The sequence below is a fragment of the Schistocerca serialis genome, chromosome 4 (assembly GCF_023864345.2).
Source record: "Schistocerca serialis cubense isolate TAMUIC-IGC-003099 chromosome 4, iqSchSeri2.2, whole genome shotgun sequence".
Taxonomy (NCBI): domain Eukaryota; kingdom Metazoa; phylum Arthropoda; class Insecta; order Orthoptera; family Acrididae; genus Schistocerca; species Schistocerca serialis.
This window is the reverse complement of record NC_064641.1, coordinates 142560899-142575619: the sequence shown is the minus strand read 5'-3', so window position 1 is coordinate 142575619 and position 14721 is coordinate 142560899. Positions and strand designations below refer to the sequence as shown.

The 14721-nt window shown below is 43.1% G+C and overlaps 1 protein-coding gene across 1 annotated transcript in view; it reads left to right on the top strand.

The window, feature by feature from the left end:
- LOC126474160 (delta-sarcoglycan) overlaps window positions 1-14721 on the top strand; it is a 469148-nt gene that overhangs the window by 19794 nt on the left and 434633 nt on the right. The window contains exon 2 of the mRNA XM_050101616.1: window positions 8344-8453. Within this exon, the coding sequence (XP_049957573.1) occupies window positions 8344-8453 (110 nt within the window). The remainder of the gene's footprint in view (window positions 1-8343; window positions 8454-14721) is intronic.

Below are 14721 nucleotides of genomic sequence, written 5' to 3'. Positions count from 1 at the left end.
TCAGCTGAAATAGGGACTCATCTTATCAGGCCACAGTTTTACTGTTGTCTAGGGTCCAACCGATATGGTCACAAGGCCAGGAGCGGCTCAGCAGGTGATGTCGTGTTGTTAGCAACGGCACTCGCGACGATCGTCTGTTGTCATTGCCCTTTAACGCCATCTTTCACCACACTGTCCTAACGGATACATTCTTCATACGCCCAGCGTTGATTTCTGCTGATATTTCACCCAGTGTTGCCTGTCTGTTAGCACTGACAGCTCTACGCAAACGCTGCTGTTCTCGGTCGTTAAGTGAAGGCCGTCGCTCACTGGGTTGTTTGTGACGAGAGGAAATGCCTGAAATGTGGTATTCTCGGCATACTGTGGATCACGGAATACTAAATTCCGTAACGATTCCCGAAATTGAATGCCCCATGCGTCTAGCTCCAACTACAGTTTCCGGTAGCCGAGTGGTCTAGGCGCCATGTCACCGTTCGTGAGACTCCCCCTGTCTGAGGTTCGAGTCCTCCCTCGGGCATGGGTGTGTGTGTGTGTGTGTTATCCTTAGCGTAAATGAGTTGAACTTCGCTTAAGTAGTGTGTAAGCTTAGGGACCGATGACCTCAGCAGTTTGGTCCCATAGAACTTATAACAAATTTCCATTTTTTTTCAAAATCTGTTAATTCGCATCATGCGGTTATTATCACCTTAGTACAAATGAGAGATCCGCCAGTATACTGCCCTTTTATACAGAGTGCAGGATGCTACCGTAATCTGCATTCAGTTATGTGCTTATCGGTGTGCCATGACTTTTGTCACTTGCGGGTAGTTTTTGACGTGATGTGCCATTCCGTTGAAGCCAGAACTGAGATACCGTCTCTAAAACACCTTTAATACCTATTATAATGCCATTTTGGCAGTGTTCACTAAGGCTCACTCCCTATGGTTTCTTACAAAGTTTAGACAGCTATCACTAAGAACAAAGGACTAATCTATTCATATACTCTGCACTGTCTACCACATGCGTCATATTACCCTATCAAGAATGTACAGGGATGGTAGTGTGTCTAATAAAGCCGAAAATAAATATTAGCTAAATATTATGAACACGCCTTGTAGATATACGAGGGGCGTTCAGAAAGTAAGCTCCGACCGGTCGCGAAATGGAAACGACTATGAAAATCCGATAAAGCTTTGCACAGATGTGTTGGGTAGTGTCTCTAGTATAACCCCAGTTAGCATCACGTCGCTCTTCTCATTTCTGAGCTCGCAGTGAGTGCGTAAAGATGTCTAGAAAATAGTGTCTGCCGCCAAGTACGAGGGCCTGGTGAGAAATTTCGCCTGAAGCTATGCAGCTAACATTACATAACTGTCGTGCTGTTTCTTCTTCAAGACAATTCTTAGCCGCATTCTGCAGGGGCAATGAAGATGCTCCTGCATCGTTTTCAAATGGAAATGTGAGATTACTCACAATACAGTCCGCAATTGTCTCCCCCTGAGTTTCATCTCTGGTCACATGAACCGCTGTCTTTGAAGACAACATTTTGACACAGACAACGAGGTGTAGGCCAGCGTGGAGAATTGGCGGAAAGCACTGGCGGCTGCCTTCTATGATGAGGCTATTGAAAAGTTGGTACAACGCTATGACAAAAGTCTAAGTCAGAACGGCGACTACGTAGAGAAGTAGCTGAAAGGTGTAGCTAATTGTTACAAGTAAAACATTTCTGATGTTCACTGTGGTTTCAATTTGGCAATCAATCGGAGCTTACTTTCTGAACAGGCCTCGTAAATACCGAGCACTTACATAGTTAACGTATTATCTTCCATACACATTTCCGTACAGAGAAAGACCAAACGTGTAAAGTAACTTGCAGGCACAAAGTAAACAAAATACAATCTGCCTCTGAGCATAGATTGCAGCGTATTCTCCACACGTAACAGCTCAACTATCGTGCTAGCAATACACTTTTTGAGGTAACGGCCACAGCTCGACTGTTGAAGGTTACATTTGTAAACATCCCATCTGGCGACAGTACTCGAGATAAGTAATTTGTAGACAGCCAGATGGAAAACAAACTACCACCGATGGATATCTAGGGCACTAGATTCTAGGTGAATCACTGGTCGATGTTTCTGGTGCGCTTGCAAAGCAATAGTGGGGGACTCAGCGGCAAAGAATGAAAAATGGCTGATGACGATATAGTCAGACAATAGTTCCAGATGTACCAGGATGGTTCTGAGAGTGGAGTATGTTCATTTCCGCTTAAATATCGATTCACGTTGCAAAATACGAAATTTTCATCTGTCAGCACATACAGATATTATCCACAATCCAAATGAATTAAGTAACATGCATTGAAAATATTTACAAACTCTGTATCAAGCAGTATCTGAGAGAGTTAGCTCTGATCCCCGAGTTTTTGTCCTTGTTGATCTCGGAGCAGTTCTGGACTTGTATTACTCTCGCTGTTCCTCGGGATCATCTCTGATGTGCTTCAAAGACGTTAACTTTTTTCGTGTACATTCCCTCTTAATGCAAATAGACATTGAACATTTTCGTGATATGGCTAGAGTATTATTGGTAATTTGTGTTGCTTCACGAATTTGTATTTGAGCACCTTTTAGGTGGTTGGCTACATATGGGAATCCCCGATCATGTGTACCTTATATACACAATGTTAACTGTGCAGGTGGTTTTTCATTAATTTCAACAATACTCCATTCATTTTTGAAAATTTCTTTGTATGGCCACCATCCGTTGATGTACTGGTAATGATACTGTATACAAAGAATCATTCGCCTTATCTGAATGTTCCTCCATTAAATTGGATACCGTTATAAATCTATTGTAGTTACACCATCTATTTCATATTTTGGAAGCACGCCTAACATGGAAATATGTTCTATAATAGCATCCATATTCACCAGGTTAACCGTGTTAAGTATCAGGAAATAGTCAAAATTCCAATTATGCGGTGTTTGATATTGGGCTTAATTTTGCCAGCTAATACATTTTTCCGTTAGTATTACACGATACATTTCGTTGCATAACGTTACTTTGAGCAGATAATTAGAGACGCAACTCTAGATTTTACGTCTCAGGCGTCCTAGATACAAACAGATCTGAACTTATCGAATCAGTTAGGAAGGAACCAGTGACCATAAAGTTGCGACAGCAATTACCACCACAGGTATTACAAGGACTGTCACGAAAGGTGGGGAAATAATTTTGCTTAGCCAGAGTGACGGGATACTAACTGCAGAATATCTGAAGAGTCAACAACAAATATTCAGTACTGAGGACGAATATATGGAACACGGGTGGAAAAAAATTCGAAAGCATCGTTCAGTATGCCTTGGACAACTATGTTCTGAGTAATGTCTTAAGAGATGGAAAAAACCCTCGTCCGTGTAATAACCGTGTTAGAAAACTGCCACGAATACAAAGAGAGTTTTATCACGGATTCAAGACAAGTCAAAACCTACCAGAGGCGGAAATGAGCGCAATGAGAGTAGTGAGACAAGCGTTCAGTGATGCTGAAAACAAAATGTTTCCAATCGATCTAACTGAAAACCTGAACAGGTTTTGCTCTTGTGTACAATCACCAAGCGAGTTGGAATCATCCACACAGTCACTCACAAACTCTGCAGGTACTTAAATGTAAGATATCGTAGAGGTAGTCGGAATACTGTATTCTGTTTTCCGAAATTGTTTCACCGTGGAAAATCGTAATTCGGTCCCGCCTTTCAATCATCGTACGAACGTCGAAACGACAGATACTGAGATGACCGATCTTAGAATAAAGAATCAACTGTAATCACTTAGTAGTGGAAAGGCATCAGGACCGCACGGTGTACCTGTGAGATTCTAGAAAGTTTCTGCGAAAGAACTTGCTGCCCTTCTAACAGCAGTAGATATTGGTTCGCTGGAGCAACAACAGGTAGCTAGCGACCGGAAAGAAAGCAGGTCTTTTCCGTTTTCAGGGAGGGTCGCAGGACAGATTTACGTAACTACAGGCCCATATCGTTCACGTCAATCTATTGCAGAATAATGGAACATGTTTTATGCGCAATAATTATGAAAGTTTTTGCAGAACGGAAATCTCCTAAGAAATCAATATGGATTCCACAAACAAAGATGTAACGAAACTCAGCTCCATCTGTTCCTCCGCGAGAGCGCCGGCCGCGCTTAGAACCGCTCGGCCACCCAGGCCGGCGAAATATTATAGGTCCTTTACTGTTACGACGTATACAAATGGTCTAGTAGGAAGCAGCGGAAGCCGTTTAAGACTATTCGAAGATGATACTTTTTTCTATAAGATAGTAGCAACGCCAGGAGACAGTAAGGATGTGCAAAATAACCTGCCGGCCGGGGTGGCCGAACGGTTCTAGGCGCTACAGTCTGGAACCGTGCGACCGCTATGGTCGCAGGTTCGAATCCTGCCTCGGACATGGATGTGTGTGATGTCCTTAGGTTAGTTAGGTTTAAGTAGTTCTAAGTTCTAGGGGACTGATGATCTTAGAAGTTAAGTCCCATTGTGCTCAGAGCCATTTGAACCATTTGAACCAAAATAACCCACTTAAGACTGATGAATTCTCCATTCTCTATCATTTGACCCTGAACATAAATAAATATAACACATTGCGCATATATAGGAAAAGAAATCCTCTACTATACAACTACACTACTGATGAGAAATTGCTAGAAACAGTATATACCGTGAAATATCTCTGAGTAACCATCCAAAGCGCTTTTAAGTGGAATGACCGCATAAAAAAATAGCAGGAAAAGCAGACTTCAGGTTGAGATTCATAGGAAGAATGTTAAGGAAATTTAACTCACCCTTCAAATAAGTTGCTCACAAGGAGCTTGTTCGACGGATTCTTGAGTATTTTTGATGAATCTGGGACCCTTACTTGGTTAAGGCTGATAGAAAGGGGAAAGAGAGAGAGAGAGAGAGAGAGAGAGAGAAAGAGAGAGAAGATCCAACGAAGAGCTGCGCGTTTCGTCACGGGATCGTTTAGTCGGTGGGAAAGCGTTACAGGGATGCGCAAGAAACTCCAGTGGCAGGAGCCATAAGATAGGTGTTGTGCGTCACGGAGAGGATTACAACTGAAATCTCGAGAGAGTGCCTTCCGTAAGCACCAGGAAAACATATCACTTCTCTCACATACATCACACCAAATGATCATGATGAAAGAATTCAATGAATATAGCTATTACAGAGGTCAACGGTCAATCATTCTTCCCAGGCATCATTCGCTAGTGGTTCAGGCCAGGGAGTATTAGTCAGTGGTGTCAGAAGTTCCCTAAGGCACCCACCCTCAGATGGCTTGTGGTGTACAGTTGTAGATGTAAATCAAGTTAAACATTTTTTTATAATTGGCAGTAATTAACGTAAGCATTATTATAGAGGTCCGTCATCTCTTCATTATTTTTGTAACAGATCAAAGTAAAGAGAGAGGTAATCTTCGACACAAGTATTTGTTTTAACAATATGTTCTTCTACTAATCAAAACATTTAACCCATATTATGAATTACACGTAGACTTATGAAACTCTGATACTTTTATTTAAGCACATTTTGAGTAGGATTTATTATAAAAGAAGTATGATACATAGCTGGTAAAAATAACGTAATTACTTTCTTCAAAAATGTGCACTGAAACAAAATTCTCAAAAACTTATAATTTAAACAAATCAGATTGTGTAATATTTCTACAAAGATAAAAATTATTTAAATTAATTACATATTTAAAAGCCCAGAATATCTTCGTCGAAACAAACGTTATGGGAATTTATGAAAAACTGTTTTATTGAATATATATATACTGAGCAGTTTTTTCATAATTTCCCAGATTCCAGAAATATCTGACCTTTAAATGAAATTACTTTGAAATTATTATTATTAAAAGACTTAGTTTCTTGATTTTTCTTGTGGCGAAATTTACGTTATAAACACTTATGGAGCTGGCGATCTGTTTCTCTGTCTCGGAGTATCTATTGAGCGCGTTATGTACACATTGTGTTGAATCCGTCAGTACCGTACTTTCCAATATGTTTATGAAATAGTTGCTCGAAAAAACATGAATGTAGAGAGAATGAGTGCAAAATGGCGTTTCAATTTAGAGAGTTGAATAAATAAATAAAAACAACGGAGAGTAATTTGTTCTGTGAACAGGCTTTTAGGCAACGACAAAGAAGAATAATAGCTTTTATTTGGATATTTCTAATTATTACTTCCCATAGAGCGACATCAGAATCTCACATAGTTGTCATTTATGTTCAAGATGTACCAAAATTGTCCATGTTGCATGTTGTCGGTAATAGTGCTTAGCTACATGAGATCATTTGGAAGTTCTGCGGAAACATCTAGTTTAGGAAGAAAAATTTCGAGTGGCAGGGTGTACATATAACGACGTGAAAGTCACCCGTACGGTGACCTTCCCTCACATAGTCTCACATTTGTTCGACCTGACCATACTAATGTTCAAATGTGTGTGAAATCTGATGGGAGTTAACTACTAAGTTCATCAGTCCCTAAGTTTACACTTTACTTAACCTAAATTATCCTAAGGACAAACACACACACCCATGCCAGAGGGAGGACTCGAACCTCCGCCGGGACCGGACCATACGAATAACTTTGTCTACTTGTTTTTATCTAAGTTAACCTTGCAGATAGGCTATTTCGGGCAGCGTAATATAGTACTTTATCCCTGCAAAAATACTAGAAGTGGATCTCTCTACCCGCGGGGCCGTACCATCAGCCACTACCATAACAAAAGTGTACTGACAGTAAATGCTCGCGCTAGAAAAGAATGTTCTGTTATACTAGTTACGGGAGCGCGCTGAAAAGTATTGCCTCCGAATTTTTTATGTGAAGAGTCTTAAAGCTTTTTAAATAAAATAATAGTTATTAACGTTCTACGTCTTTATTTCTTAAATCTCCATATTTGTAACCCTCTACCGGTAGAGGGCTCCGAACTGCAGCCTGCAGAATAGCCGAGTGTAGTGTACCTATTTAGTTGTGTCAGTAACAGCGTACTGCAATCGAGTTCCGAATTCCAGGAGAACCCTCTCCTACAGCACGACAATACCAGACCACGCACGAGCGCTGCGATATCTGCACCCCGACGCCTTGAGTTCACTGTCAACAGTCCAACAGTCCCCACTTGGCGCCGTCTGATCATCATCTGTTTCCAAATTTAACGAACATCTCGGAGGATTATAGTTTGACGCTGATGAAGCTGTGTAAGCAGAGATGAATCCAGAATGAGATTTTCACTCTGCAGTGGAGTGTGCGCTGATATGAAACTTCCTGGCAGATTAAAACTGTGTGCCGGACCGGGACTCGAACTGCGGACCTTTGCCTTTTGCGGGCAAATGCTTTGCCAACTGAGCTACCCAAGCACGACGCCCCGTCCCCTCAGCTTTACTTCTGCCAGTACCTCGCCTCCTGCCTTCCGAACTTAACAGAAACTCTCCTGCGAACCCTGCAGAACTAGCACTCCTGAAAGAAAGGATATTGTGGAGACATGGCTTAGCCACAGCCTGGGGGATGTTTACAGAATGAGATTTTCACTCTTCATCGGGGTGTGCGCTGATATGAAACTTCCTGGCAGATTAAAACTGTGTGCCGGACCGAGACTCTAACTCCGGACCTTCGCCTTTTGCGGGCAAATGCTTTGCCAACTGAGCTAACCAAGCATCAAGCCCCGTCCCCACAGCCTTACTTCTGCCAGTACCTCGTCTCCTACCTTGCCCGCGAAAGGCTAGGGTCCCGAGTTCTAGTCTCGGTCCGGCGCAAAGTTTCAAGCAGAGATGAAGTTATCGCTCCGTCAACAGAGTCAGACATTCAGCAACTGCTATCAACAAACTGGTCATTCAGGGAGGGGGGGGGGAGGGGGGAGCAGGGGGAATTTTTTAGTCGCTAGGGTGACTATGTTTGCGTGATAGAGTAATGGTGATGTACGCGTACGTGGAGAACTTGTTTGCGCAGCAATCGCCGACTTAGTGTAACTGAGGCGGAATAAGGGGAACCAGCCCGCATTCGCCGAGGCAGATGGAAAACCGCCTAAAAACTATCCACAGACTGACCAGTTCACCGGACCTCGACACAAATCCGCCGGGCGGATTTGTGTCGGGGACGAGATGCTCCTTCCCGCCCGGAAAGCCGTGCGTTAGACCGCACGGCCAACCGGTCGGGCTTGTGGAATATTAATAACGTTTGTTTTATTTAAAAGGCTTTAAGCTTTTCGCGTTAAAAATTCGGAGGCATTATTTTTCTGCACGCCTCAGTAGTTCTCGTGTTGTAGGCGCCAGTCTTCCGCTGAGTGGATGTGTGTGTCTTTCTGTTCCCAGAGCTCGAGCAACGGCCCCAGCAAACCTGGAGGCGGCGCTGCTCCCGGTTCTTTGCCCGCTGCGGGTAACGCGGGGACGGCCGGCGCCGGCGCGGGCACCGTCGTCAACAGGTGAGCCCCACCAGCAGCTGCCCCTCTAAGCACAGTAGTAAACAAAACGTAAATCATGAAACTGTACCAACGGTAGCTTTTATTGTAACCTCATCAAACTCTGGTCACCAAATTTCGTGATACTGTTGAGTAATGTAACAAATTTTTTTTCTCAGCCAGTTTCGTGCATTACTTCCGCTTCAGGATCTACAGTTTCATGAAGTTCCGATAAGTGGTGGCGTTATACCAAACTTCAAAATAGCATCTGTAACGGAGGTGCGCGCCAAGTAGAGAGCTGTCAATGAGTTTCTTTTGGCGGAAAAGCAGAGCATTACAGATATTCATAGGCGCTTGCAGAATGGAGACTTAACAGTGAACAAAAGCACGGTGAGTCGCTGAGCGAGGCGTCTGTCATCATCGCAACAAGGTCGCGCAAACCTGTCCTACGTCCTGTATACAGCTGTGACTCCTGCAGAGCTGGAACGTGCGGACACTCTCATTCGAGTAGGTCGATAATCACAATCAGACACTTCGCTGCTCAACTGGACGTATCTGTTGACAGTGGTGACACACTCATTCACCAGGTAGAGTAAGCAATGATGCGCACCTACCGGGTTCCTTGCCGCCTACAGAAGACCCTGAACAGCAACAGAGGACCGTCCTTGCTGATTGTGACAATTTTTTTGTCGAACATCGTCACAGGCGATAAAACATGGATTCGTCACTTCGAACCGGAAACATAACGGCAGACCATGGAGTGGCGCTGCACTACCTCTTCTCCGAAAAATGTCAAAGCCGCAGCCTCAGCCTGTAAAGTCATACCCACGGTTTTCTTGGACTCTGAAGCGGTTATTTTCTGTAATGTACCCATTCGGCGCAACGGTCAACTCTGTAGTGTACTGTGCTACCCTCAGGAAAATGATGAAGCGTCTTTAGCGTGGAGGTCGCCACAAAAATACAAACAAACTTCTCCTTCTCCGTAACAACACAAGCCCCCACACAAGTCTGCGCACCTGGCAGGAGCTCAGAAAACGTGATGGGACTGTTCTTCCTCATCCACCCTGCAGGCTCGGATATCACGCCTTCAGACTTCCGTCTGTTTGGACTAATAAAATATGGACTCCGCAGGCTGCAGTACTTGGATGATAGCGACGTTATTTGTGCAAAAGACGTTGACTCCGAAGTCGAACAACACAGCGATACCATGCGGACGTACAGACCCTCCCAGTAAGGTTGCACGACGTCGTCGCATTGAATGGATGTTATCTTGAAAATAGGATTTTGTAGCCAACAGCATGAGGAATAATACGACGTGTTAGAATGATGAATACAACCAACTTGCTTTCGAAAAAAAAAGTGAAGCATTACTTACTGAATGCCACTCGCAGTTATTCTTCAATATTCACCCTTCAATATTTCTCAGTTTTAAAATACTTTTCGGAGACATTTATTAGAGAAGTCTGTATCATGGCTCTTCAGGAAATGTGCCACCTCAAAAACCAACAGGCCGTCATTCTGGAAATGCCTGCCACACAGTCAAGTTTTCATTCAAGAAAAAGGAAAAAGTCTCAGGGTGCCGTATCAAGAGAACATAGATAGCGAGCAAAATTTTACGTCCCAGAGATGCAGCATGCGTCAGTGCATCCTGTTCAGAATAAGGTGGTGTGTCGTCGCGGAGGAGAAACATCCCTTTCAACAGCTCTCGCCGGCACTTCGTCTCGATTTGGCAGGACACCTGGAAAATGTAACAGACCTACTAAGGAGACTGCCTACACTACGCTTGTCGGTCCTCTTTTAGAATACTGCTGTGCGGTGTGGGGTCCTTACCAGATAGGACTGACGGAGCACATCAAAAAAGTTCAAAGAAAGGCAGCACATTTTGTATTATAGCGAAATATGGGAGAGAGTGTCACAGAAATGATACAGGATTTGGAGTAAATCATTAAAAGAAAGGCGTTTTTCGTTGCGATGGAATTCCAATCACAAACTTTCTCCTCCGAATGCGAAAGTATTTTGTTGATACCGACCTACATAGGGCGGAGCGGTCACCACGATAAAATAAGGGAAATCAGAGTTCGTACGGAAAGATACAGGTGTTCATTCATTCCGCGCGCTGTACAACATTGGAATAATAGAGAATTGTGAAGGTGGTTCGATGAACCCTCTGCCAGGCACTTAAATGTGATTTGCAGAGTATCCATGTACATGTAGATGATAGCCTCCCGTAACATCATCAGAAGATTTTGATGACATGCTGCTGTAACGGTTTGCCCATTACCAGCAGTGCTTAATGGAAGTCCCAAATAATATTCAGCATCATCTAGCCCGATGAAGACTGGATCTTTGCTTTATTCGTCGCTCGTGAATGCACGTGTTTGCACTGTTTGTTTGCTCCTTTTTGTCTGGTAGCAGTGATACACTCACCAGTCGTCGGAGGTTAATAGGCGTTAAAGAAGTCTTGTGGAACGGCCTGATGCTGCTGTTGCTTTTCCGCTGCTGCCTTGGTTCCGCGGGATTCTGAAAATAATGTGACCAGTCGTGGAGTCCAGCGGGCGACGACTTGTGTCGCTTTCAGAATGTCGTGCAAGATGCTGAAAACAGTTAATTACAGATTTCCATTGTTTTACACCGACGCCTTGATCATGACACGCCCGTATTCGATCACCAGAACGAGTACTTCTCTTACGATTCCTCTTTTTTTTTTTACCAGTAGATGATCTGTCATCTCCTTGTTCATCATTCCGAATAGTTTGACCACACGAAACGCATTTGCCTTACCTAGCCACTACGACATATGATAATAAACTTTTGTCGTACACTTTCACCAACTCAGTATGAATTGTGGCGCACTTGTTTCGCTATAAACGCAGAAAATAAAGTAGTCCACCATATTGCACTTCATGAATGGGCTGCGTCAATTTGTTTTTGATCCTGCAACGATTTTCTGGTGTACTGTGGCGCCAGGATTTCGATGTGTTCCAGTACCTCCATACAAACAATAAATTAATTCAGGATCATTATTATCTCTAGGAGATAATTAGCACTTCATGACGAGGCCCTCTCGTAGTGTAAAGCACAGTCACCGTCTAAAGCTTGTATGCTGTTGACTTGTTCCAAATCGTGTGTCAGACTTGTAGTAGGTAACTGGAGCCTGTACATTCACAACAGGAGAAAATTTAATACCGGCGCCCCAGTAGCAATTTATAGGAAGAAAGGACAGCGAACTGTTTATGTGTTGTTGTTTTTTTGTGTGTAGTGTAATCGTGAAATTCATCACAGTATGGAGGTCATGTATTCACTGCAGCAGGTAGGTGAACCTAGTCGTTATTTGCAACCGGCTTCATGTTGTTGGGAGATGCCTTGTGACTTCATTGGATGCTGAAGCTGCCTAAACCGTATTAGCTGGCTGCCAAATGACACTATGAGTCATTGCAGGAACTTCAAACGTTACTCATAGTACGAGATATCACAGTAGGTATTATCTGTTGTTGTTCCACGTGACTGAAACACAGAAATGCCGGCCGCGGTGGTCTAGCGGTTCTAGGCGCGCAGTCTAGAACCGCGCGACTGCTACGGTCGCAGGTTCGAATCCTGCCTCGGGCATGGATGTGTGTGATGTCCTTAGGTTAGTTAGCTTTAAGTAGTTCTACCTTCTAGGGGACTGATGACCACAGATGCTAAGTCCCATAGTGGTCAGAACCATTTGAACCATTTGAAACACAGAAATGAAGTAACTGTATGTTTACCCCTGTCAACGACTTCTACGTTCAATAGACGCTTAGCTCCTAGCTTCACTCTAAAATCGTTATTGTGTTTAAAACATTGTTTCACTACGAAGAACTAGAAATGAAATTAAAATGAGAGAGAGAAAAAAGGAATGGCCGCATGTTTCGTTATCCAAACCGTAAAGGTATCGAACACGGGTATGAACGGAGAAGATGTGCCAGACCCTTTGTTTCGTAGAAAATTACAGCATTTTGAAGCTAGACAAGACGCGAGGACAAATATCAGCAGTAGAAATTATCGACCAAACGAAAACAGCTTCTGCCACAAAAACCATGTAAATTGCTGTCTGCTGCAGTTGTGTTGCGACAGAACACTTTTAGGCCTAGCGTGGATAGTGTGCAAGTTATGGCTACGATTTGCTCTGTGTCTGTGTGAGTACCGCAACCATCATCCTACCATCCTCGCCGAACAATGAATACATGATTTACATGTGTTCAAATGACTGGAAGATGTAACAGACAGCAATAATTTGTTTTCTTTTCTGAGGGTAGGATTCACCACATTCATTTTGCTGCCCAAATGGCAAAATCTACGTACAAATTTAAGTTTTTGTACGTCCATCCTTGTGCCTGGAGTTCAGGCGGACTACGGTAGTTCACTATTGTAACAAAATCAAACAACGTTCTCGTGTTGTTTATTGTGTAGGTACCAGCTTCGGCGCTTCAGTCTTTGCTGAAGGGGTTATCACGACCGATATGTGGCTAACAACTGACTGAGTTGACGTTGATGAGCTTGCTTTTGTCGATGTTCATCTCTTATCTTCCTTTCAATACACCGTCATTTCCGTTACCAGAGAGGATTAACGGAGTACATCGAGAAATTTCAAAGAAGAGCGACACATTTTGTATTATCGCGAAATTGGGGGAGGGAATATTGATTACATGATTCAGGATTTGGGGTGGACACCAATAAAACAAGGGCCTTTTGCCTTGCGGCGGAATCGTCTCACCAATTTCTATCACCAGTTTTTTCTTCAGAATACGAAAATATTTTGTTTACGCCGACCTACATGGGGAGAAACGATCATCACAATAAAATAAGGGAAATCAGAGCTGGCACAGAAAGTTATTGGTGTTCGTTTTTTTCCGCTCGCTGTTCGAGATTGGAATAATAAAGAGTTATTGTGAACGTGGTTCGATGAACCTTCTGCCTGGCCTTTAAGTGTGATTCTGCAGAGTATCCATGTAGATGTCGATCTAGAACCACTCTTCCAAGATTTTTGGTGTCTGTTACAGAATTATGATGTCATCGGCAAACCTCAAGGCTTTTATTTATTCACCCTGAACTTTAATTCCTACTCCAAATTTTTCTTCGGTTTCCTGTTTCTGTAATTCTTCTTCTTCTTTTTGTGCTTTTGTCCTGTAGGGTCGGTATGGCTATGAAAGGATTTCGCATTGTTAATGTTGGAGGGTGAGCGTATGCCCTTTCTGTCGCCATCCCGTTACTCCCGGGGCAGAATACGTGTACCCTAAGAGTCTCTGTGTAGTGTGGTTTATGTGAAAGTGAGCGAAAGTTTGCTAAATGTTTGTGGATCGTATAACTTGGGTATAACCCCAGTTTTTACCTAATTGAACGGGAAACTACCCAAAAACTACATCTGGGCTGGGCCGTGCACGGACCTTTGCCGTTAATTCACCGCGTGAATGCGATCCAGGGCTGGCGGCTATCATGGAGAAACCTTAAAAACTGTACACATCTGTTGAACTTAATATATAAAAGACCTTGACTGGTGGTACAACAGACACGTAATCGCATTTAAAATCATTTTTCTTCGGATTCAGCTGGTATGTTAGTTATTAGTGGAATATAATGCATTGACAAAAGTAGTTACGGGTAGCAAATCGATAAAACTTCTCTGTAATGATAATACAGTACAGATATTCACAACTGGTATATACATCATTGGTGATTTTAGATAAATAAGCATCAGGTCACTGATGTGAGTTCTACTTAAGGTAGATACACACTAGCCCAACGAGGACAAACGAACGATAGCCAGTGGATTTGGCCGAAAGTTGGTCGCCAACGCATTGGCGTTCGGCCTGTCATATCACCAAACCAAGAGGTTGTGACCAAGGGATTCGGGCTTCTGGAATCCCAGTTTGCTGCGATAACTCGTGGAGGCTGCACCCATTTTGTTACTGTTATAAAGTAGCGTTGTAATAGGAGTTTCACTGGCCGACATTATGAGGGAAGAAAAGAATTTAGCTATCGTTGCATGTGTAGCATTTACTGCACTGCAAGAAGCTGATCACCAGACAACAAAAGGACTTTGGTGGACGACCTCTCTCGTAAAAAAATAGGTAGCAGTGTGGTGAGACAAAATTAATGTCTCACCTCAAAGCTTAATTAAAGTATGGGCTATTTCACAGTTTTTGCGAATGAGAGCTACAGATTTCGAATTGCTATTGAGTTGTGTAAGCCATAAAATTACCGAAGATGACACCTCTATTAGGAGTGCTCTACTTGCAGTAAAACGATATCTACTAAGATTCCATTTTGT